This window comes from Amphiura filiformis, chromosome 1, assembly GCF_039555335.1.
Source record: "Amphiura filiformis chromosome 1, Afil_fr2py, whole genome shotgun sequence".
NCBI classification, from domain to species: domain Eukaryota; kingdom Metazoa; phylum Echinodermata; class Ophiuroidea; order Amphilepidida; family Amphiuridae; genus Amphiura; species Amphiura filiformis.
The window spans coordinates 85,770,333-85,796,223 of NC_092628.1; the positions used below are offsets into that span (position 1 = coordinate 85,770,333).

The 25,891-nt window shown below is 36.8% G+C and overlaps 1 protein-coding gene across 1 annotated transcript in view; it reads left to right on the forward strand.

Annotated features, from left to right (window-relative positions):
• Positions 1 to 6,064: 6,064 nt before the first annotated feature.
• The window catches only part of LOC140155526 (uncharacterized), a 53,214-nt gene continuing 33,387 nt past the window's right edge, over positions 6,065 to 25,891 (forward strand). Inside the window, 8 exon segments of the mRNA XM_072178406.1 lie at positions 6,065 to 6,082; positions 6,764 to 6,794; positions 7,060 to 7,074; positions 7,077 to 7,202; positions 8,128 to 8,254; positions 9,083 to 9,198; positions 23,432 to 23,575; positions 24,167 to 24,293. Coding sequence (XP_072034507.1) covers positions 6,080 to 6,082; positions 6,764 to 6,794; positions 7,060 to 7,074; positions 7,077 to 7,202; positions 8,128 to 8,254; positions 9,083 to 9,198; positions 23,432 to 23,575; positions 24,167 to 24,293 — 689 coding nt within the window. The 5' untranslated portion in view covers positions 6,065 to 6,079.

The following is a 25,891-nucleotide window of genomic DNA, read 5'->3' on the forward strand; positions in this document are numbered from 1 at the left end:
CTCATCAAGGCGGACCACCGTTATTGACATGTAGAAAATAAGCCATACTTGATTGACAGAAAGTACTAAATTTGTACCTATTACGGTTTTATAACACCAATCTTCCAAATACGACCAAAACATGGCTGCCCGGTGAAGCAAAATGTGCATTGGAATAACACGGCGAGTTTGGATAGATGGTAGGATTTCTTTTTCATAAAATGTATGTTCCCCCGTTATTAAAGCTTGTACCGGGTTGAAAAGAATAAGTAATTGAAACATAGAGCAAGTACTAAAATCATAGCTTTTATACTTTTTGATGTATGACGCTAACTAGTTCATCCCCTATAGCTACAACACAGCGCTACCAGTAGGGTTCAATTGCCTATTGTAAGTGCCCCTGTGTTGTGTGCATACATGTAGTTAACAATAACTGCATGATGTATTGCTTCTTTCACCCCTCTTTCGTACCACCTATGTTCTTTGTCGAGCTCAATAAGTTGTGATTGGCCGCGTTGACTGTGACTGTGAAACTGTTGGTGCATCCACTTGTGGAGAGGTTGTTTTGTCTCTCTGTAGTAGTTTCCACAGTCCGACTCCTGGCAAGTGATCGCATAAACAATATTGCTTTGATTGTGTAAAGATATCTGGTTCTTGGGGTGAACTTCTGTCTTAGAGTATTACACGGTTTTAGTGAGACTGGGACCTGTGTTGTCCAAAGATCCTCTTTAACTTCTCAGAGACAACTGAGACATACGGGATAGTGATACCAAACTTGCGAGTGCTCGTAGAGGTGGTGGAAGCTTGTGTAAATGGTGATGGATCCTCCGTGGTTTCAAGGCTTTGTAGAAAGTTCAATCCTTGTATCCGCAAGTACCTAAGGCTGATTTAAGAATCAAAACAGTAAATATGTTTCCATCAGGAAAATTCCTCGACGTCTCCAGTGTTACGTCACATCTACCACCGTGACGTCACAAGGCAAAAATACAGAGCCAATTCAAGATCAGTAGGATTGATGTTGCGTCATGGATACGACGTGATTCTGTAGCCATCTAAAAAAGTAAGGCCAGTTGAACAGAATTATAATTTAGTCCAACTAGGCCAATCTTAGATGCATTTCAATGGACAATTTCTATGTATTAACCGTGGTAATGAGTGAAGTCAAATTTTCACACCTTAATGTTGCTTTATTATAATGATATCTTCCAAACAAAAAGGATCATATGTGACGTGTCATGTCAAAAGCAGACACTTTTGGGCAGGTTATAAATTTTGAGGTTTTTACATATCTTAAATATAGAAATATTTTGCTCCACAACGACGTTTTCCCCAATGAAATCGGATATTGAGTTCGGAAGTTATGGTATTCTAAAATTGGAAATTGAGATATCGGCCTTTAAAAATATTATTGACAATGTCTCAACAAATACAAGATGCTGGTTATATTCCGGTCTGAAACTATCAGACAATATTTTTAACATTGATAACATCACAAATTAGCAACAAACCCAAATTGTGAAAAAAACACCCACCGGCAGATTTTTGGCTATTTCTCCATTTACGATCCTGCCCAAAAGTGTCTGGTTTTGACATGACATGTCACAATATTAATAGTTAAAAACTCCCTTCGTATGTTCATTATCCTTGACTGTCTTCATTTCGTACGTGCAAAATCTTCAAAACTGGCTAAATACGCGACCTGACTTTGATACAGGAGAGTGATTTTGAATAGACAGACGGACGCAAGATCATGGAGTTTGGAAATCGCAAGCTCTCTATTGTATCAACTCAAAGCTAACGGGGAGTGTATGTGGTAACCTCTTGGCTTCATGGACTATGATCCCACATCGGGTCCGGCAAGGCCCGCAGAGCTGGCATAGTATTTGTTCGCGGGCAACTCAACCCAAACCTCCAAGTGTCGGATGGGTAACTTTAACTTAGGCAATGGGAAACAGGCTTGGATGCAAGGAAGTCAAGCTAGCGGAGGATCATGTAAAGTTTTGGCCACGTCCTAGCGCTATCTCGGGTTTGTTTGGTTTTTGTTCGAGGACAGTCGGACCTGGTCGGACCTCATCTCTCCCCATCAATTGTGACCTATATTCCCCGACATTGCCCTTATGAACTCACATCCGCCTGTACCAAACCAGTGTAGTGTTCGTCATGGCAGCCTCCGGCTACTCTGACGGCTACGTTTCAGTGGTTGGTAAATCTGGTTCAAAACAATATTCCAATCGATTAGAAGGGTGGACATGCACGTTTTGGTCGGGGATTTTGCGCATAAACTATGTGATGAATTCCAAAATGGATATGTCCCCGATATGTCGTGCAAAGAGTCCAGGCAGCGAGGGATTGCAATTGATCGATCCAATGCAAACCTTGTAGGACCTTTCATACTATACGGTGTATCGTAGGACTGGCGACGAGTCTACTTTCACACCGACATGTGTGCAGTTTTGAAGAAGTACAGAGAGGAAGACGGTGTGAAGTTGTGAAGGATGCGTTTTCTGTAAAACATTTTGTTTTTGCTGGGCAGTAGATTATCAAAGAATGTTTTTTAATGTTATGAAAACATTTATACCCTTAATATACCCTTTATATAACCCGACATTTCAACGTGTTCTGACAACCTTTTATAACCTTTTGCGAATTATGTCGAAAACGTTTTGTGTTTGCTACATGTAGAACAAAGTCCGAACAAAGTATGCTGATCAACATGCCTTTTCTTTGAGGCAACCGGACACACGGTTTTCGTTATTATATAAGTTATATTGTCTTTGTGTCTTATTGTTTTTAACAATAATCAATGTAGTTAATGGGCTATTATGACTTGAAAGTGCTCATGAATATGTAAGTTTTACCCATATTTGGCTAAAAATAAATGCATTAATGTTTTGTGTTAAGGGATGGGGTATGAACGTTTGGACAGTATTTATTGTGGGACATTAGAGCACATTAGACATATCGATTTGCATTCTGAATACGAAGAATGTCCTTCTGATATCAAATAATTTTGATTTTTGAAATTCGCAATGTAATACACATTTTATGGCAAATGATTAAAATTGATATTTTTGATATTTAACAGTACTCGAAGTAAACTTTATAAATCTGATGATTTATACTTAAAGTGTATGTAGGTGGGATGAAAAGCCGACGATCAAAAATTGGTCTTTTGGGGGAAAAATCCATATCTTCAATATGAAAGGTCAAAATTTTCAATTGATCGCCGGCTTTTTCTCCCAGCTACATACACTTTAAGAATGTATCATTAGATTTATAAAATTTACTTCGAGGACTGTTATATATATATATCAAAAATGTGAAAAATGTGAGTGTAGATGAGTTACTGCAACATGGTCAAATTTTGTTTAACTGCTTGTAATATGAAATAGCATAAATGTATGTGCACGAATGTGTAGTTCTAACAACTATCTTAAATGTTAATAAAAAATCCTTTCGAAAAATATTGATTTATCTATACTACTAAAATAATAGCCGTTAGATGTCTGTGTGTCCGTCTGTCCGGCTATGCGTTCCGCCGCGCTTCGACGCATGGTTCCGATATTTCAGACATAGATGCGTACCGGGCGTGCCCTGTTTACCGGGTAGTTTCGAAGGTCATCGGAGGTCAAGGTCAAAGGTCATGGGGGAAAATACCCCACGTGGATACAAAGCAGCAAGTGCACATGGATAAAAAGAATCCACTAGACAATCTACAACAAGTTTCAAGCTGCCCAAGCAGGTGAACAAGGTCATTCATTCATAGATTCAATTCAGCTTTTGGCTACATGCCCAATTTGAAATGCACTGTAAATGTCTACCCAGAATGCATTGCTGCAAATATGCTATAGTGTCTTCCCAGCATTCATTGCTGAAAATGATTTCTATAAGCGCCCCTACCCCAATAAGCGCCCACATACCCCAATAAGTGCCCACATACCCCCTAATAGCTAAAGGGCTATTACAGCAACAGGCGCACTAGTCTATACTAATAAAATAATAAGCTCTGTGTGTCTGTCTGTCCGGCAATGCGTTTCGCCGCGCTTCGACGCATCGCTCCGATATTTCGGATATAGATAGATATCGGGCATTCCACGTTTATGGGGTGGTTTGAAAGGTCATCGGAGGTCAAGGTCAAAGGTCAAAATTTCAACTTTTTCCGATCGGGCCCAAACTTGGTAGGTGGAATCCTTGATACGAGGCGAGTATATGCCCGAAATAAAATTGAGGTTAACCGAGGTCAAAGGTCATTACGGAGGGGGTCAAATTTCAAACTTTGTCTGGTCGGACTCAAACTTGGTGGGTGGAATCCTTGATACGAGGGGAATATATGCCCGAAATAAAATCGAGGTCAACCGAGGTCAAAGGTCATTACGGAGGGGTCAAATTTCAAATTTTGTCCGCTTGGTGGGTGGAATCCTTGATGCGAGGGGAATATATGCCCGAAATGAAAATTGAGGTCAACCGAGGTCAAAGGTCATTATGGAGGGGTTCAATTTCAAACTTTGTCCGATCGGGCTCAAACTTGGTGGGTGGAATCCTTGATACGAGGGCTTAAATATGGTATAACGAATTCTCAATATGACAGGAACAGGAAGATTTCACCACTCCCTGTGAGGACTGCAATGTCTTCCCAGCATTCATAGCTGAAAACGATTTCTAAATTTCAAACGGATGTATCAAATAAAACTAAGGTCATCAAAGGTCAAAGGGGATCAAGCCAAGGTCATCTAGGGTCAGAGGTCATAAGGGGTCATTGGGGGTCAAACAGCATCTGGTGGTGCTCTCATGTACAGCTACAGTACCCTCACAGCTGCAGGTACTCTAGTTATTCAAACATTAACCACAGATGGATGACTTTTGAGCTGTAAAGGATGGTTTACCACAACTTTTAAAACATGGTCAAATTAATCGGTTGGAAATGTATGATATATTCAAAGATTTGTCAGGGGGAACATGGAAGTTTTATTACCTGTACATGAGCTCTAAAGGTCAAATGATTGACCCCAGGGCCCAAATGCTAAAACAATGTGGCGGCCAGTTTTATTTTCAGTATTGAAGCAGCTTTATTTTCAGAATGTTTGAATTCCAAGTTCCGCTTACAAGGTGCAAAACATGTGTGTGCTATTTTTCAGCAGGCGTATTGCAGTAGCTACCAGTCTAAGCCATATGCCCAGCAAACAAAAACCCTTTTTAACATTTTAAACAGGTTGCACTTTGGGTTTTGATTTTGTTAAAAACATTTTAATGACATTAAATGTCAGGTTATATCAAAATCCTGAAAACGCTTTAAAACGTTTTGTATGAAAATTCACTGCAACAATATAATTAAAATTATTTTGAAATGTTATTATTGTAAAATATTTTTTGAAAACAAATAACAAATATTTTGTAAAATATTTTTCGAAAACAAATACCAATTTTGTCAACACATGAATAACATTATGTTTGAAAATTTTTATTCAGTTAATCAAAAATATTTTTTAATGTTATGTAAACGTTATATATGCTCTTTATATAACCCGACATATAAACATTTTCTGGCAACCTTTTCTAACCTTCTGCGAATGATGTCGAAAACGTTTTGTGTTTGCTGGGTACTAATAACATGTTTAGTCACAACCAATAACCTAAACTTGAATGAGTACGCGCTATTATAAAGCACATCCATAGATTGGATAATTTCATTCAATGCCAAACCGCATTGTAATCTAACGATTAAAGTGAAATTTATTGTTTAATTACAGGATTTTTACGTACCACATTAATTTTCAACAACCACAATATTGATGTATTTTGTCTATGCTAAATCTAAAAGCGAATTTTGTACTCGGTATTAATTTTTCACGGGTTTCTTGATTATTACCGATATTCAATAACACGTTATCGAACAACTGGAAGAATATAATAAATCAACAGTTTTTATGCATAATTATTATACTAATAAATGAGTCGCGAGTCCTAAGAGGTCACGTGACCAACAAGCGACACCTCCGTTCACGCGTGTTTTATTTTCACACATATCCTCTTCATATCGTGTTATCATTCAAAACGTTATCATTTTGCTTGTGGAATAAAAGTATAATTTGCTATCACAAAAATGGTAAGTACATTTAGTATTCATTACATGTAGGCTATAGGCTAATTATTGTCGTAGTGTGATTTGTTTCTTTTCGTTTTTTTGCAAGATCTTGGAGATTAAAGTGTTATTAACCGTTTACGCTTGCACCTGTTGCTTTTGTGCACTACATGCATTAATGATAGTGTATGATAAATATAATTTCCTACCGGTTATAGACTACTGGTTAAGACAATGAAACAATTTGTTTTCTTTTTCTGATAATTTCTTATCAGTTTTGCAGCATAATATTCAGAGTTTTTATCTGTATTATTACGCCGCCTTGGGGTAAGTGTGGGGCTTGTGGTGGTGTACAGGGGAGAGTAGGGTGGCTGTGGGGTAAGATTGTGGGCGTGGATCTCCGTATAAGATAAGATAAATCATGTAAACCTTTACACACGTTCTTAAACATCAACAGCGACTGGGCATTTGCACCACACAATACACCTGGACAATACATTAACTGGAACTTGGACATAATCAAATACGTAAAGCCTGCACATAAAATTAGGAAATGCATGATCAAGATAAGTTTTCATTCTGATTATCAAATAACACCATCAGAATTTAACAATTACTCATCATCTTATATACTGTCTCATGTAGATGCTAGTTAACAACCAACTTGCTTACAACTCTTTAAAGTTTCTAATAATGTTTTTTCAGACTGACAAACTGACAGAAGAACAAATTGCTGGTAAGAAGCAGCTAGTTGTATATTTAACATTTAAGATCTTGTCCCTCTTCCATAAAGCAAAACATTGGAAACACTTTATATCAAGTGTATAACAGTAAGTTCTACTAGTCCATAAATACCATGTAATTGACCCGTTATGTAAAACTTTGATACAGTCATATTGACTGAGTAAACCTGAAGTTATTTGTAACAGTGTAAGTACAGCTAAAACAAAGATAATAAGATATTTTCTAAACAATTAGATTACATTTTATTTCCTTTTTAGAATTTAAAGAGGCGTTTTCCTCTTTGATAAGGATGGCGACGGTACCATTACAACTAAAGAATTAGGCACAGTGATGAGATCGCTAGGTCAAAATCCTACTGAGGCAGAACTACAGGATATGATTAATGAAGTAGATGCTGATGGTAAGACCTTTTTCCACGTGAAAAATGTACATGTAGTAAACACCTTGCATCCTGATGAAACGTATATCCACATTAATTATATTATATGAAATTATGAAAAACAGCTATTTGCTATGTAGCATCAGAAGAAGAACGTAATGGTAGAAGCCACGCGTCCAACTACTAAGTTAAGGTTGTTTTCACCACATAGAAATCCCGATATAAATAAGGCAAGTTGAAAGAAATCCACCCGAAACAGATTGCCAGATTGCCAGATTGTTTGATACAGGACATAATTATATATTTAACGTCTAATTCCAGTTAATGCAAGGGCCGTGTAAATATATCATTGCTATAATATGCCATGAGGAAAATAGTTCAGAAAATGTCCTATGGAAATTGACCTCATATAGACATCTTTGACAATAACAACATGTTTATGTTAATGGTAATTGTGCGATATCAAAACCAAATAATATACAGAAGTCTCAGGTCATACATATCAACGCTTCAACTGACCATTTCCAAGTAAAAAGAATAGTCGCGAGAATAAAGAGGTCAAATGTCACTTGTATTTTTGACATGATCATAATCTAGAGAGTCTCAGTTTACAGGAGAATGATCCTGGGGGCACATCAAAAATTCGGTGGGTATGTTCCTCGGAATTTTGAGGTGGTGGGTCTTTGGGAGCTGACGACGTACCGGTGAAAGGGGATCCTTTGGAATATGAGGAATGAGCAATTTGGGGGTCTTTTAGAGCTGAAAATTTAAAAATCAAGGGTCTTTCGGAGCTCTATTTTCTTCAAATATCTGAATATAGGGTTTTTTTCAAAGCTGCGAAATCTAAAACGGGGGTCTTTCCGGGGAACATACCCGTGTGGTCATTTGTGTTTTAAATGTTAAGGAGAATATAGTTGTCTAATTTCACTTTCTTTTGTATATACAGGTAATGGTACAATAGATTTTCCTGAATTTTTAACAATGATGGGTCGCAAGATGAAAGAATCAGATTCAGAGGAGGAAATCAGGGAAGCGTTTAGAGTATTTGATAAAGATGGAAATGGTTTCATCAGGTGAGTATAATCCTATGCAGAGTCCTACGAAGTCAACCATTGTCAATCGAAGGCCGAGTTGTTATCGGGCAATGTTTTCACATTTATTTCAATTTTTAAACCCTCAAAAGCTATTTTTATTTACATTTGAACATGTTGAATGATCCTTTAATGTATCGAAATAAACTCTTAGACTACTCACAAATAAGGGGCTGTGTAATTTAAATGATAAGCCCCAAGATAAAGTTTTCAAACGATGTGTCAAAATTGCTTCCCCCTCCTTCTCCCTCTTGGCCTGCCAAGAATTGCTTGATCCAAATCTCGATATAGCATGCCAAATTTCTTGGAACCCAATATTCAAGACTAAAGTGGTCTATATGATGCGAGTGTAGTGAGCAGGAAAATTTACATATTTTGAACGTTTCCGTACTGTTTTCCTGTTCAGAGCGTTTTACTCCAGCGGTTTTACGTAACAGGTGCCCCACAAATGTGTGCTTACCCTCCTTTTTGACGTGCTAAAATTGCTTGTTCCCTCTCTCGACTTGTCAAAAAATTCTTTTCCTCCTCCCAATTTTACCCTCCCCAAGCAGGGATTCATAATTATTTCACAGCCCCTACGCTTTGGACGATTTTTTTTAATGGCATGTTTAGCCGTAGATAGGATAGGATTGACATCGATGATAAAAAACGAGGTCAAAAAAGGAAATCATGTGCTTATAAAAAAAAACACCTTTTTGACCTCATTTTATAATCACATGATTATCGATGTCACAGCTATTTAACCCCATCTAAGGCTAAAGGGCCCCAATAGTTTTTATTATCTTCTTTAATGTCATTTTATTATAACAGTGCTGCAGAACTTCGACATGTAATGACAAATTTAGGTGAGAAATTGACAGACGAGGAGGTAGATGAGATGATTCGCGAAGCCGATATAGACGGCGATGGACAAGTCAACTATGACGGTAAATATTCCGAGTAAATATAAAAATGACCGCCCATAGGACATAATCAACACATTAAATTTTATTTTATTTATTCTGATTTCATAGCCAACAATTATGGAATTTATTAAAAATGGTACCTTATGGAAATGTCAAATGCTGTTTATCCCTGGAGCAAACACGTTTGTGCTGTAATTTTACCATGATTACTGAACTATTCCGTTAAACTATTCTATAAAGCTATGTAAATAGCCGTATAAATAATGTGATGAATTTCTATATTCTTTAATTTTCTACAGACATGAAAGAATATCTTTACGAACAATCTGGCAACTCAGGAATTTTTCTTCAATAAAAGTACAACTAAATTGCCAAAGCAGATGCGAGAAGATAACTGGTCTCAACTGGTCTCATATTTTAACTGAATATAATTTTTATTTTCCTTTACAGAGTTCGTGCAAATGATGACTTCAAAATAAACAGATTATGGTTTAATACGTGGTGTACATAAGATGATCTTCCATATTCCACACAGACCCGACAATGTTTCTTCCATTACTGTAATAATGTATCCAATATCAAGCATCAAATGTGTTGCCAATATGAGACAAAAGATTTTGTAGACAGCTACCGATGTTTGCTTAATTACATGGACTTCAATTTCTCAAGTAAAGTAGTAACAAGAAGTTGTCTTCAAAAAAAGACAAGTCACGGATCAGGTGTATAGTACCTGAGACTATTATACCTGTGATTATTATATAGTATACAAATATTGACTGCTATGAGGGGCATGGTTAAAATTATAGGCCCAAGGCGATCTCAAAAAATTGACTATGCCCCGAGGCGTAGCCGAGTGGCATAGTCATGGTTTTGAGCGGGCCTATAATTTTAACCATGCCCCGAATAAAAAGCAGTCAATATTTGTTTTATATACCAAATCTTAAGATTCTTGTCATCTGTTTGGTTAAAAGAATCGATTTTGGGAAGAGAAATTAATAGTTTCAATGCGAACGGCACACAGATTACAATCTGCGCTTTCTGCGTAATTATAGCGGGTGAAAACATTAACGCGTGCGTAATATCATTTACGCTGGGAAAAACGCGCAGTTTGATCGTGACGCACGTGACCGGTCCATAGTTCATTTCCATAGACCGGTCCATAGTTCATTTTGCGGGCATAGTTAATTCAATGACTGCACTTTCAACCAATCAGATGACAGGAATCTTTATATGAGGTATATAATCTCAGATAGTACTTTGAGCTACTTTGGTCTAACATTTAATATTCATATCTAACCTACTTTGCACTTTAATACGACAATAAATAATGACTTGTCTTGACTCGGGAAGACAATTTTTTAAAGGCACCCACAGGAAACAAATTTGGCTATAACTACGAAGAAAATTGTATCAAAATGTCCACTATTATTGCATGTTGGCAATATCTTAAATTTGTTGAATATAAATTATAATTTTCTATACAGATGCAAGATGCATATCACTAAAGTAAACAAATTATCAGCTAGTCTTGGTCTTGCTGATATTTGTCTCATACTTAACACCAATTAATATTTTGTAACAGAACTCCATTTCTTTAATTAGAAAATATATTATACAGGTTTATACACACATTGCTGGGTTATTACAAGAGTGAATAAACATTCAATTAACTATAGATAATGGACTTAGTTTTGTGCCATGTAGTTTTCTGAAGTAAATCGCCCATTGTGTAGTTTTCAATACAGATATACCTAATCACAAAGTAAACATTCAATATGTTGGCCATGACCTGTCTACCTAGCTTTGATTAACCAATCAGTTATGTGTATAATACAATTGTCATCATGTGATGGCTATTAGCCAATTACAAACTTGTTTATAAAAAAAAGGCTAGTCAATTACTACACTCAACAACTCATTACAAAATTTAAGGGATAATTTAGTCCCTGTCGTGTGTGGCAGGATTAGATAAAGGCATACAAACTAGGGTATGAGATATTATGAATTATTTCCTAGACTCTTAACCACACCGGGTTGATGGGCTACAAGCTATTCAAGACACATGATATGTAAGGGATAAACTGTGCATATGAGATGTTGGGGCAAGTGGCATCATTTCACTGCCGTGAAAAAAGACCCATTTCGTTGCTCATCAGATATCATGCACTCAAAGCATAATGCAGATCTGCAATTTGATTTCATCTTTAAGTCTACCAGACATAGTAGAGAGGTTAAGATATAATTCATTTTAGACATCTGAAATATAGAAGCAATACATATAGGACATGTTTATAATGTAAAATTATTGTAAATGCAATTGCTGTGTACATATTCTAAAACCATACTCTTATAGTGACAATCAGCCGGCGCCACCCTAGCCCTTAATCGAAGATCTGAATCCCAACATAACAATACATACACCGCCTGTATCCGTTACTAATAATATGCGTGGAATATGTTATCCAGGTGCAGTATGTGAATCATTCCTGATACATTGTTCAATATGGTCGACATTTGATGAAACATTAATTATGTCAATTATGTCATTTATATAAATGATATTGTTAACACATCTTTAAAAGCTTTATTCTGTATTCTGTTTGCAGACGATACTACAATACTCTACTCACAAACAGATATATTAATGAACAATGAACTAAAGGATGTCAGTAATTGGTTCAAAGCAAACAAATTATCAGTAAATGCTAGTACAACCAATTAGGGCTATATAATACTGGGAGCACCACATATGACTTCCACGAATTGGAACAAAACTGTTTCAACAACAACTGACTATAATGTAGATGTTAAGATAATTTTAGACGATATCGTTCTAATTCTAGAGAGGGTAGATAATACCAAATTTCTGGGAGTACTTGGAATATTGGTGTAATGAACAAACTCAAATTCTTTGTACCAGATCGCATTCTTTATACTCTGTATTGTACCTTTATTCAACCTTATTTATTTGAACTATGGAATATTAATTTGGGGAAACACGTGCAAAACATATTTGGATACAATTTTGAAACTTCAAAAATGGGCGATTAAAGGACAGTCAGTAGCCAATAGTCAATATAGAAGTCACACAGCCCCCTTGTTTGTAAAATATAACATTTTAGAAAACAATGTCACCTATATATTAGAATTGGGAGTTTTTATGTACAAGTACAGTATTTACCATGCGATCTATAATTCATGATTACCAAACAAGAAACGCTAATAACTATAACTTATCTAAAATTAGCAGAGTATATTATGGAATTCATTGCAAAAATTGCAAAAAAATCGTATTCAGTGAAACATTTCCGGAACGTGTACAAAACACACTTAATTTCAAAATATGATTAATTGCCGGGCATTGTATTTTTTTTGGTTTTTGTTCAGTATATTGGATTTTTTCGCTGTTTTTTTTTTTTGTGTGTTTTCTGAGTGGTAACTTTTCTACCTCTGGCCTTTCGGCCATCTCCTTCATGATTCTTTGATGGTATTTAGATGTTATGATATTTTATTGTGTATTTTGTTATTTTAATGTGAATTGTGGAAATAAATAAATGAATGAATGAAAGCTGACGCAGATGGCGGATACTTTGACCAAACATTATGCGTTTATCCTGCTGAACGCCTTTTCGTAGCTTCGTTTCCTACAAGTATAAAGATGACACAACTGAATTCTGAACTTGTAAGCCAAAGTTGCTTAATAAACATTTTATTTGCACATGTTAATCATGTCAACGGTTGTATCACATTGTTTTACATACTGCAGTTACTGTCCGTTTTCCTATACATAATACACAGTGCTCTTTCCCATTGACGCGTGACCTCTACAAATAGCCTACGTTAAAAGTATGGGGATATCTTTTATCCTACGTTAAAAGTATGGGGATATCTATGGGGATATGCCTAGTTAACGTCGCTGTGTGAAAAATAACCGGCCAATATTAAAAGTACTCTTCTAAAGTTCTAGAAAATATAGTTTTGTAACATGTCCTAAATTTTTAGCTAATTTAGATGTTTGGAAATATTCGCACTTTGGTGTTTTAGTTAATGTTATAGTTAATAGTACATTGCCTAGTTAACGTCGCTGTGTGAAAAATAACCGGCCAATATTAAAAGTACTCTACTAAAATTCTAGACAATATAGTTTTGTAACATGTCCTAAATTTTTAGCTAATTTAGATGTTTGGAAATACTCGCACTTTGGTGTTTTAGGAAGGATATGTAAACGACAGATAACACCAAAAAATATGAAGAAACTATTTCCAAACCGTGTTAAGTCTGCAAACCACCATGTTTCTCATTTTCAAGAACGCTGGTTAACAATAAGCACGTATTGTCTCATTTCGTAAACAAAGACCACACACAATTGTTCTCTAGCGCTCGCTTTATAATCGTTCACCCAACTGAAACTATAATCCCAGCGCATTGCTCCATTGTACGTGTAAAAGCAGAAACATATGATGTGTGTATTTAACCAGAGAAGATATGATTTAATCAGTTGAGCTGTTTTCAATGAGTGTTATCTTGGTTTAATAGCTTTTAATGGGGTTTAAGTCCTGCAAAGGTCGAATTGAATTCTACTGTAGACATGACTGCATCATGAGCCAAAATCACTGCAAAGAGCTGTTGCGTCCGGGTCGCGATTATTGTTTTCGTACATCATATTTGTAAATTTTGATTTTTCCCCCCGTTTATCATATTCAAACACAGAATAAAGCAAACCTCACTAAAAAAAATAAGATTTTCTGTAAATATCAACTGATTTTACACGTATGCGTTACAAATATGATGTACGAAAAAAATTATCGCGTCCGGGTCGCGTTATTTCTTTCTGCAACCATAATGGGCCGCAATGCGATAACACGTAGTACATACATATAATTATAGGCCTATGAGGCTAGATATAACACGAGTTTATTACCATTATTATTTCCTCTTACTTAATAAAATAAATAGAAATCGATAGAATTAAAATTATACAAAGGTTTACCTGGGGTTCGAACCCACAACCTATGTATCCATAGTCTAATGCCTACACGACTGTGCTATGATTCGTTGTGCCAGAAAGGTGTTTGTTTATGATACTTATTGATTACGGAATAAAGTGCATACACACAATATACTATTACTAGTATATTAGTACTAATAAATACGAATATAATCCTAACCCTAACCCTAATCCCTAACCCTAACCCTAACCCTAACCCTAACCCTAATCCTAACCCTAACCCTAACCCTAACCCTAACCCTTACCCTAACCCTAACCCTAACCCTAACCCTAACCCTAACCCTAACCCTAAACCCTAACCCTAACCCTAACCCTAACCCTAACCCTAACCCTAACCCCTAACCCTAACCCTAACCCTAACCCTAAGACCCTAACCCTAACCCCTAACCCTGACAATAATGAACCTTGCCTCGGACGATGCGGTTAGTGATATATTGCGGCCCATTATGGTTGCAGAAAGAATTTAAGCGTCCGGGTCATGGTACCGATCCATATTGTAGTTGTATTTTTTACTCCATCAACAGCGTCTTATTTCATTAGTCTGTTAGTAAAATTTACTTTGCTTGTACAACAGTGAGCTACAGTGTTGTGGCTGATGTTGGGCGGAAATTAGCGTTGGACATTTTTGGATTTTAACCAATATGTCTTTATGGTGATGTAACCTACTTGAATCTTTATAAATATAACCACTGTTGCATGATGATTATTTGAATGAGTGAATGGATAATTGAGTCCGGACTTGAGCTAAAATGCATGATGCAGTCATGTCTACAGTAGAATTCATCTCGACCTTTGCAGGACTTAACCCCATTAAAAGCTATTAAACCAAGATAACACTCATTGAAACAGCTCAACTGATTAAATCGGATCTTCTCTGGTTGTGCACAAGTGACTGTTTTCATGTGCGATATCGCAATAAAGCTGGTATTCATAGCTTCAGTTGGGTAACCGATTATAAAGGAAACGAAAGGAAACAATGTTATGTGTGGCTTTGTTCACGAAATCAGACAATGGCGTGCTTTTGTAAACCAGCATTCTTGAAAATGAGCAACATAATGATTTTTGACTTAACACGGTTTGGAAATAATTTCTTCATATTTTTGGTGTTATCTGTCGTTTACATGTCCTTCCTAAAACACAAAAGTACGACCCTCTCCAAACACCTAAATTAGCTAAAAATTTAGGACATGTTACAAAACTATATTGTCTAGAATTTTAGAAGAGTACTTTTAATATTGGCCGGTTATTTTTCACACAGCGAAGTTAACTAGGCAATGTACTATTACCTATAACATTAACTAAAACACCGAAGTACGAATATTTCCAAACATCTAAATTAGCTAAAAATTTAGGACATGTTAAAAACTATATTTTCTAGAACTTTAGAAGAGTACTTTTAATATTGGCAGGTTATTTTTCACACAGCGACGTTAACTAGTCATATCCCCATACTGTTAACGTAGGGCTATTTGTAAAGGTCACGCGTCAATGGGAAAGAGCACTGTGTATTGTGTATAGGAAAACGGACAGTAACTGCAGTATGGTAGGAGCTACAGGGGCCACCGCCCCTAGACCCCTTCAACGGCCCCTGTAACACACACCGTGAGACACTCATTTCGCTTCTCTCAATTTGGTCACTAGTATTTTCGCGCCCACGCAATTGTTATGGGTACGACCTGTCCCTAACGACCACAAAGTATTATGTTGTAGAGTGAATGTATACACTTGTCCGACCTCGCCATTACTGCGGTGTCCCCGATGTTAAACTGCGGTGTCCCGAGGTTGGCGGTTCCATCCAACGCACTGAATGGTCTATTGTTCTATTGTGTCCGATTTCAGCGCTGACATATTGGAAAATGTTGCCAATCAATATTCATGAGAGTGTACATTCAACGTCCAATTCTCGAAATTGAGTGACTTGTGCTTGGCAGGTGTAAAATACATCTGACTGGGCGTTTTAAATACGTAACGCATAAAGGCATTGACATCATCGAATGGCTGCCTATAGTGATGTTAGTGTTAGGCCTAGTGTGTGTGGGGGGGGGTTGTGTTTAGTTTCTATAATAATTATTATAAGGCCTACATTTATTTGTCATTCCTTTCTTTTCCTTTCCCTGTACTTATTCTTTCCTTGCTAAAGTATCACTCCCTCTTCTTATCTCCCTTCCCTTCTCCATCCCCTCTTACGTTTTGTCCCCTCTCATTCCTATCATTTTCCTTACCTTTCTATTTATTTACGTCTATTTATTTATTTATCTTTTATTTCTTCCTCTTTCTCTCCAATCCCCTCTCATTCTTCATATCCCCTCCTCCACCCTCATCCCCTCCCAAGACCTCTCACAGAAGAACTGTCCCCTTCAGTACGCCACTGTTTATGACATTCTCCTTCTTAAAATAAAATCAAATAAAATGTCAATTTGTGAAACAACTTTTATATAGGCCTGTATCGGTATACTTATTATATGTTACATGTATAGGCCTACGTAGCTATTACCATTATACAAGGTGTCCCAGAATGATTTACACCGTGTTTGAACAAAATATCAAAAATATATAGTAAACAGTGTATCTAATCTTGATAAGTGCAATACAATGCTACATATGTCTCCTACTTATTCTGTGACTTTCATGGAAATAGCTTGATTCGTTTTTGCGTGATATTGCTATTACTGAAAATGGATGAAAACTGCATGTGTGTAATTTACAGTGCAAAGGCATCATAACACATGGATCCTTTACCACCATCGTCCAGCCGCACTGTGCAATATATTGGAGAAATCATATATCCTTTTATAGGAAATACACCAAATTTGGCACAGATGTAAAGCTTACAATGCTAAATAATTCTTGATATGATATTTAGGTTGATTTTTACCCCAATCTTTACCCAAAAATGTCATTATTACAGAGGATGTAACTTCCTCAAGGATCCTCCACAGTAATCTTCTTCGTCACGTAGCTGCAGAGGATGATTTAACCACTTCCCAGCACCCCACTGGAGTCAACTAGCGGTTAGCACAGCTGTGTAAGTGAACATGACACCACAGCCACTGCATACACGTGTATGGTTAAATTTGAATTTGGACTGATATATTTACAATAAAAACACATTCAAAATGTCGGTCGATTTCACATTTTATGATATCTACAGAAGGTGTGAATTATCCGTCGTGCATACATCACTTTTGTTCTGAAATCGACCAAGTAATAATGACACACATACAATTCTAAAACAACGTCTTTTGCACAGAATTCAATGGGATTTGAGAAGTAAAGTGGCAGTTGAAACTCGCGTGATAACACTTTTACAGTGCATGATGGGGCTTCCTTAAATCATCCTCTGACGTAGCTGTGGGCTTGTCAATATACTGTGGACATAAATGCATGCTAGCTGTGACACTAAGGACGAACCTTCTCTATACTTTTATGAAAAATCCATCTCTGCCGGCATTTCAATTGATGAAACTCACACACCGCAACAATTCAAAACTGCCGCCAAAGAAAGAATAGTTAAAGGTCACTCAAGCATAGCAAATCCTTTATTCCATACAAGGATTGCTTCGTAAGATCATAAATAAACGATAGATATCGACTATTTATTAGAAGTAAGAACAGGACACAACAATATACTGCATAACATTTTCCAAATAACTTTGTGCTGGACGGTTACTAATTTTACAGATTTTCAAAATATGTTGCTTTGTTAAAATTTGGAATTCACCATTTTTACGCAATCCTCTCTAACTTCTACTAGAAACGTCCAATTTTTAAAATCTAAAAATCTGAGAAAGCTAAATATATGTAGAACTTAAAATGCAAAACAATATGACCAATAAACATGCTGTTCATACCTAAAAAAACCCATCTTTCCCGGTATAAATCATTCTGGGACACCCTGTACAGTACTATAGACTTGCAGACATGGCAGCCTTGATGTGTAATCATCAGCAAGCGCATTCAATTTATTTAAATGAAGCACCTAATGTCAGTGGGGTGACAACGAACTATACATCAGCGGCTAATGTGTGCCTTTTGTGCTTACGGCTACTCAATCACACCCTTGTGTGTTATGGTAACAAAAGGTACTTTTCGTTCCAGTAAGCGCTTTCACGAGACTTTCATTTGATCACTTATTGACAGTAGCCTGCTAGGTAAAGCGTTAATACACTGTCGGGTCAGCTTACCGATTTAATGGCGGAAGCCCTTTGTCCCAAACAAAAGGTACCTTTCGATGAATAGCTTGTCAGATTTCAAATCGGCACAAGGTTTGAATGCGTTACGTAATCTATTTCTTCTCCATCTTTAATAGCTCCATGGTTCCATCCATTATTTAATTGTACACAACAGTGATTTTCAATACACTATGCAGTTAGGACGCGGGACTACCAATTCTTTAGAAATGCATAGTCGCGCTAAAAGTCGATCGATACATGTTAAAATCAGCACAATTCAGAGATACACCTTTTGCTATGAAATTTATTTTCTCGGTCAAATATAAAGCAATATTTTTTTTTTCTTCAGTAATGTCAGTTAAAAACTTGGTGCTTGGATATACATTTTTTTAAAAATCCTGGTGTTAAAATTCAAGCATCATATTTTGTCTTTTAGTGTGATATTTTTGATTTTTATAGGCCTTTAGTTCGCCCGTGAGCTTTTTACGGAATTCATTTTTTAACCGTCTCAAACTAATATAGTTTGCTAAAGAAAGATATTTCCCACCTCTGAAAAGCACATCGTGTGGGTCTATATATTATAGTTTTGTCAGAATTTCCGTTTTTATTTTACCCTTTTTCCCTTCGTGCTCCGAAAATGTCAAACTCAGTACTTTATCTCGAGAACAACCAGCAGAAATAATCGATATTTCAATTGTTGTCAACCAGGTCCCTTTTCCATTGAAAACCAGGATTGCCTGACCAGCGATTTGGTAGCCCAAATCCCCAATTCTGGTAAATGAGGTGAATTTTGGAAATTTGCTCCCGTGATAGCCTGCAATTTCAATTTATAGGGGCTATGGATTCCATGATTATGAAAACCATTTTGTCTGTTTGTTTGTTTGTTTATTTACCTAGGATGAGGTCCTTGGGAAAATCCACTGTCCAAACCTAGAAAAATTCGCGTGTTATTAGAGGGGATTTTAATTTTCTGTCCCTCCTATCTCCAGGTGAATTTTGAATGACACCCCCCCCCCCCCCATCGCGGGTTGGCATTTTCATTACACCCTTCAGACTTGAGTTCGGGTTTGTATTGGCCTATTTGTCATAATTTAGCGCTTTCTAAATGTAGGCATAAGGTACCGGTATGTAATATTATGTAGGCCTATGGGGGTGGGGTGGGTACTCAACACATTTTAACCATGACTTACAATGCAAGGCTCATTGTTGCCATAAATGATTTTTCCTTTAGGTCATTATAATAGGTTGTTATAAACTTCCATGTTTAACCTTGTATTGTTTTGGCTGCTTCATTATGACTTTCGGTGGGTTTAAGCAATTTCAAACAAACACAAACAAAAGGCACTATACCCAGTAACCTTCATGACAATTGAAACACTAGGTAATTTCTTTGCTATATTGAAGTTCTGGCAACACTGCCAGACACCCAGAGATATCGATCCACAATGTTAGTATTAGCCTAAGATTTCACGCGTGGATTTGAAAATTTTTCAGCTGGTAGTCAAAAATTATGGAATCAAAACGGAAATTCTGACAAAACTATGATATATCGCTCACGGTGATGTGCGTTAGAAAGTTGGGAAAAATCCTTCTTTAGCGAACTATATTACTTTGAAAAGCTAAAAGATTGATCCAAAAAAGGCTCGCGGGCAGAGTTGAAGCCTATCAAAATCGAAAATCTTACACTAAATGACTGAATTTCACGACTAAGTTTAACACTAAGATTTGAAAAATACAAAATACAGTATCAAGCATTACAGTTTTTCCTGACATTTACTGAAAAAATGAAAATTATTGCTTTTCATTTGGCCGAGAAAAAAAAATTTTACACTGAAAAGGTGTAACTCAAAATTTTGTTCATTTGAATACCAAATGCCTTATTAAATGACTGAGTGAGCCTTGCAGAACAATAACAATCGGTAGTCCAGCGTCCTAACTGTATGACTGAATTACGAATGAAATCTCCCGCTCTGGTACATCTGCGTTTCCGTCAATAGAGGGCTAAATACAGTAAACGCTTCCCGGATTTGTGTATACCCTTTTTGGTTGTAATTTGAAAATATAATAATGTGATAGGTAATTCTAAAACCGATAGCTCTAAGCTCTAAAAATTGCTGGGACTATAATGTATCAAGTAGAAAAACAAAACGTTGATTGCTCGTGAATGCTTCCCGGAATTGAAAGTTTAAAGAGCATTATCAATTAACATTGTGAATGTGTGTGAACCCGGAATTGAAAGATTGACATCGCATTTTATTTCAGTGTTACGACATTCAGTTACCATTGGGCGGAGCTGTCATGTTTGCATATCTGATCTTGTTATCACCACAAACGGATATTCATCAGTCTTTCTTAATTCTATGGAGCACCAAAAATTGTTTTATCTGTATGTATAAATGTTGGTGTATAAAAAACCTTTTTCTTTCCAAAATTATCTGGTCATAGAATATTAAGGATTCAGAAAATAATTATATAATAGTTTGCCATGTTCACAATGCGCAATGTACCATTTGTGGACGGGAGCTCTAGGGTGTGGTGGTGGTTGGGGGCGCCAACGTGAATCCTCCACTGAAATTCCTCATTCCTATGCTGGACACGTGAGATTAGCATTGGGGACAAACCGAATTGCGGGGGATCGATCCTAATTTAATTTATTTAATACCAATGATCTCTTTAAGGGGTCTCATTGCCAGGTTAGATTTTGTTGAAAAGTAAACCTACACCAACTATCATGCGTGAGAAATGTCATGTTATTTACAATATTTATTAAATAATGTTTGGTTTAATTGTTGCCCGATATATTTCTTGAATGCAAATTTAAACACCGACAGGGCTCATATTTGGCAAACGTATTAGCCTTGACACGTAGAAGTTCCTTTTGTCAATTTTGCCCCCAGATGTTTGTTTGTTTGTTTAAAAGGTCGCTCCGTGTGGAGACACGCTTGGGTCCTGGTGGGACCAGGCTCAAACAAACTGCTCAGACCAGGCTAAAAAGTCTATATAAGCATGCTTGCCTATATGAAATGAAGGCCATTCCCATTTTATTGTCAGGCTTTAGGTCAGTCAAGAGAAAGGAAGTGCTTAATCCACTCTCAAAATCTTTACTATCTCTTTATTTCAAACTCGCTAAGTCAGGAACACAAGAAATCGGGATTTGTGATCACAAGATCCTGACTTCTTGCGTTACAAAGCGAACTCACGTGGCCCTTAGTTACTTCCGTATAATAACGTATGTACATGAGCTCCATAGGTCACATTATCGGCCACATGGCCCCAAATATTAAAATAAAGGGCCGACCGTTTTCAGTAAATAAAGCAGCTACAACTTCAGAATGCCCGATTCCACTGAAGTTCCCTTAGCAAACGCAAATTTTGTTGCGGTATTTTGCTATTTTCCCTAGTTGATTTTATAAATAGGTTAAATTCCGATTCTCTTCATCGATTTCGACACTGACTTATGGGATAGAAGTGCGGTAATTGCAGGCGCATTGCAGTGGCAAATAAACCAATGGCTACCATACTAAGCCATAATACTATTAGCATGTTTAGTCACAAACAATATCCTAACCTTGAATGAGCATATGCTATTATAAGGGACATCCATAATTCGTAGGTTAAATATTTCATTCAATACCAAACCATATTGTAATGTGACAATTAAAGTGAAAATTGCACTTTAATTATAGGATTTTTACGTACCATATTAATTTCCAACAACCCAAATATTGATCTTTTGTTTCTAAATTAAACCCAAAAGCGAATTTAGTACTCGGTATTAATATCTATATTCACGGCCTGGTTGATGATTACCAATAATCAATATCACGTTATCGATCAATTGGCAGAATATAGTAAATCAACAGTTTTTATGCATAAATATTAAGCTAATAATTGAGTCTTATGTGGTCACGTGTTCACGTGTGTTTTATTTTCACACGTATCCATTTCAAATCGTGTTATCATTCAAAACGTAACCATTTTGCCTGTGGAATATAAGTAAATTTTCTATCACAAAAATGGTAAGTACATTAGTATTTTTAGATGTATTTTTTCCTGTTATAAACTGTTATTAGCCGTTTACGCTTGCACCTGTTGCTTTTGTGCATTACTTGCCTTAATGATAGTGACTGTATGATATATATAATTTCCTGGGCTTATAGATTATATATTGTGCTTTACTGGTTAAGACGTTGTAACAAATCATATCAGGTTACAATTTGTTTTTGTTTTGTTATTTGATAATTCAAATATATTGTGCATATTTGTGCTTTGTGATAGACTTCATTTTTATCATACCGTCTGATGTAATTGCTGGTTAACAGCCAACCTCCTTACAAGGCTTTTAACCCTAGAACTACTGAGCCATATTTTGTAACACGGACTATTAAGAGGGTGGTTGTTGCAATAGCTATGGGTCTTCTCTATCCATTGATACCAAAATAAGTAGAAACATTCCCCACATAATGTCGATATGATGTCATAATGTGAGGGCGACCATGCAAATTAGGGGAATTCTGGCTATGTACAAAAGTATGGGCAAAATTGATTTTCGACTAAAAAATCTACAAAAATGCGATTTTCACCAAATTTTCCCCTCAATATAATATTTCAACCTAACTAACAAGTAAAAAGTCAGTAACTCCTGAAATAATTTTACAAGAGTGAAATGAAAATCATTGATTTTACTATAGAAACCAATGGTGGGCCTCACCAACCACCCACCCACCCACTAAAATGAGCGCAAAGGATGGATCTACGATTAGCTTAGGTCGTTCTGGCGTGAACGTGTGCGTTTTTTATGACGGATAAAAAATCTTAGAGGGGGTTGGTACAATCCCTCGTTATATTAGGGTTAAAGTTTCTAATCATAACAATGGAAATTTAATTTTTTTTCAGGCTGATCAACTTACAGAAGAACAAATTGCTGGTAAGAATCAGCTAGTTGTAGCTTTCCTTGTCCATAAAGATCGTGTAAAATTGAATAAAGTCATCAATGAATAAACATTTGTAAGTACAGCCTAAACAAAGATAACACAAGTTTTTCCGAAACAAACATTTCTATTTGCTTTTCTAGAATTCAAAGAGGCATTTTCTCTCTTTGATAAGGATGGCGACGGTACCATTACAACTAAAGAGTTAGGTACAGTGATGAGATCGCTAGGTCAAAATCCTACTGAGTCGGAACTACAGGATATGATTAATGAAGTAGATGCTGATGGTAAGACCTTGTAGTCATTGTTTTAAACAGTTAATTATATTATTTTGTTTGTTGCTATATAGCATCAGAAGAGTGAACATCATTATTGCAGAAAGTGCGCGTCCAACCCCCAAGTTAAGCTTGCTTTCAGTACTTTACATAGAAAGAATGGAAGTTGAAAGAAATTCACCAGGACAAACTGCCGAGAGAGAAATCGTGTTGTTTGCTACAGGCCGTACATATTGTACGTCTTATTAACTAGGACCGTGTAATTATATTATTGCTAGCATATCGATGAAATACATACTAGTATGCCATGAGGACAATAGTTCAGAGAAAAACACCAGGATTGACCTCATGTTGACATATTTTACAACAATAACATGTTTATGTAAATGGTAGGCCTGAATGTGCTCTATCTAAGACAAAATATATTTATATAGAAGTTTTATGTCATACCCGGGTGTCATACACACCAGTGCTTCAACTGACCATTTGCAAGTACAATGAATATTACAATGACATGTTATTCGTGTTTTTACATGATCATTATCACGAGAATGTCATGGAAAATGTATAGTCGTCAAATTTCACTTTCGTTTGTATACACAGGTAATGGTACAATAGATTTTCCTGAATTTTTAACAATGATGGCTCGTAAGATGAAAGACACAGATTCAGAGGAGGAAATCAGGGAAGCGTTTAGAGTGTTTGATAAAGATGGAAATGGTTACATTAGGTGAGTATAATAGTCCTATGAAATCACTTGTCAACTAAAGACCGAGAGGTCATCGGACAAGATCGGACCTTTTCACATTTTCATATTTAAATCCTCGTAAGCTCTGAGAAGTATACGATAATGCATTTGTATTTATACTTTAATGATCACTTATATTTTAATGTATCGAAAGTGAAGCAATAATTTAATTGACGGTAAAATCAGAGAATTGTCATGACCATCAGAATGATAGATTAAGGGGCTGTACAATATGAGTTATGAACCCCGGGCAAAATTTGCAAACAGCTTGCCAAAATTGATTCCCATCCTCCGACTTGCCAAGAATTCCTTTCCCCCTCTAGTTCCCTCGTTATCTTTACCTTCTACCAGGATCATGCAAAATATCTGTCAACCTAATAAATAATATGGAAACCTTAAATGGTCTAGATATATAATGCGAGCGTAGCGAACAGGAAAATGTGCATCTTTGACCGCTTCCATACTGTTTTCCTGTTTAGAGCGTGCCCACAAATATGTGCGTTTGCTCCCTTGACGTAGCAAAATTGGCTTGTTCCCCCTCTTAGCTTGTCGAGCTTTTCATAAAATCCTTGCCCCCCCGCCCCCCCCCCCCCCCATTTTACCCTCCCCTAGCAGGGTTCATAATTATTGCCCAGCCCCTAAGCTTTGGACGATTTTTCTGAGTGGCACGTTTCAGCTGGTGATGGGGTAAATAAGCTTAAATAGAAAGATTCGAGCCAGGTATACCACCTTGGTGTGAGGAACAAGACAAAGACAAGATAAAAACTAATACAGTATGTAAACCATGATGGTGTGCACTGTTACAGCACTAAAAATCCAAAACCACAGGGATAGTAGACAAAGTTGGTTAAATATTAATACAACCGACATTTCGAGCAGATAAACTGCCCTTTCTCAGGGACAAAATAGATATACAGGAAATGATTGAATCTGGTTACAAAAAAGCGGTGATCTCAGAGAGGGAAGGAATTACAGAGGCATCTGTTTATCATCCATAGTGGCAAAGACCTACAACAGACTACTACTCAACAGAATTCGTCCCTTCCTGGATCCTGTACTACGAATGAACCAAAATGGCTTCCGCCCTGGAAGGTCAACAGTGTCACAAATACTGGCCTTGAGAAGAATTATTGAAGAGATAAACAACAACAATCTGCAAGCGGCACTGGTCTTCATCGATTTTAAAAAGGCATTTGACACCATCCATCGAAGGAAAATGCTAGACATCCTAAGAGCATATGGAGTACCAGAGAAACTTGTGGCGGCTATTGGAAGCACCTATGAGAACACGGTTGCCCATGTTACCACACCAGATGGAATCACCGACGACTTCATAATTCAGGCTGGAGTACTGCAGGGGGACACACTTGCACCATTTCTAACCATTTGATAACCATTTGTAACAGTCCTCGACTACGCTCTCAGGAAAGCACTACTTGGGAATGAAGATCGTCTAGGGCTCACGCTAAAAACAAGGAAAAGTCGGAGGATAGGCCCGCAAACAATTTCAGACCTTGACTTCGCTGACGACATAGCACTATTGGCCGACAATCTCAGGGATGCCGAAGAGCTACTCCATC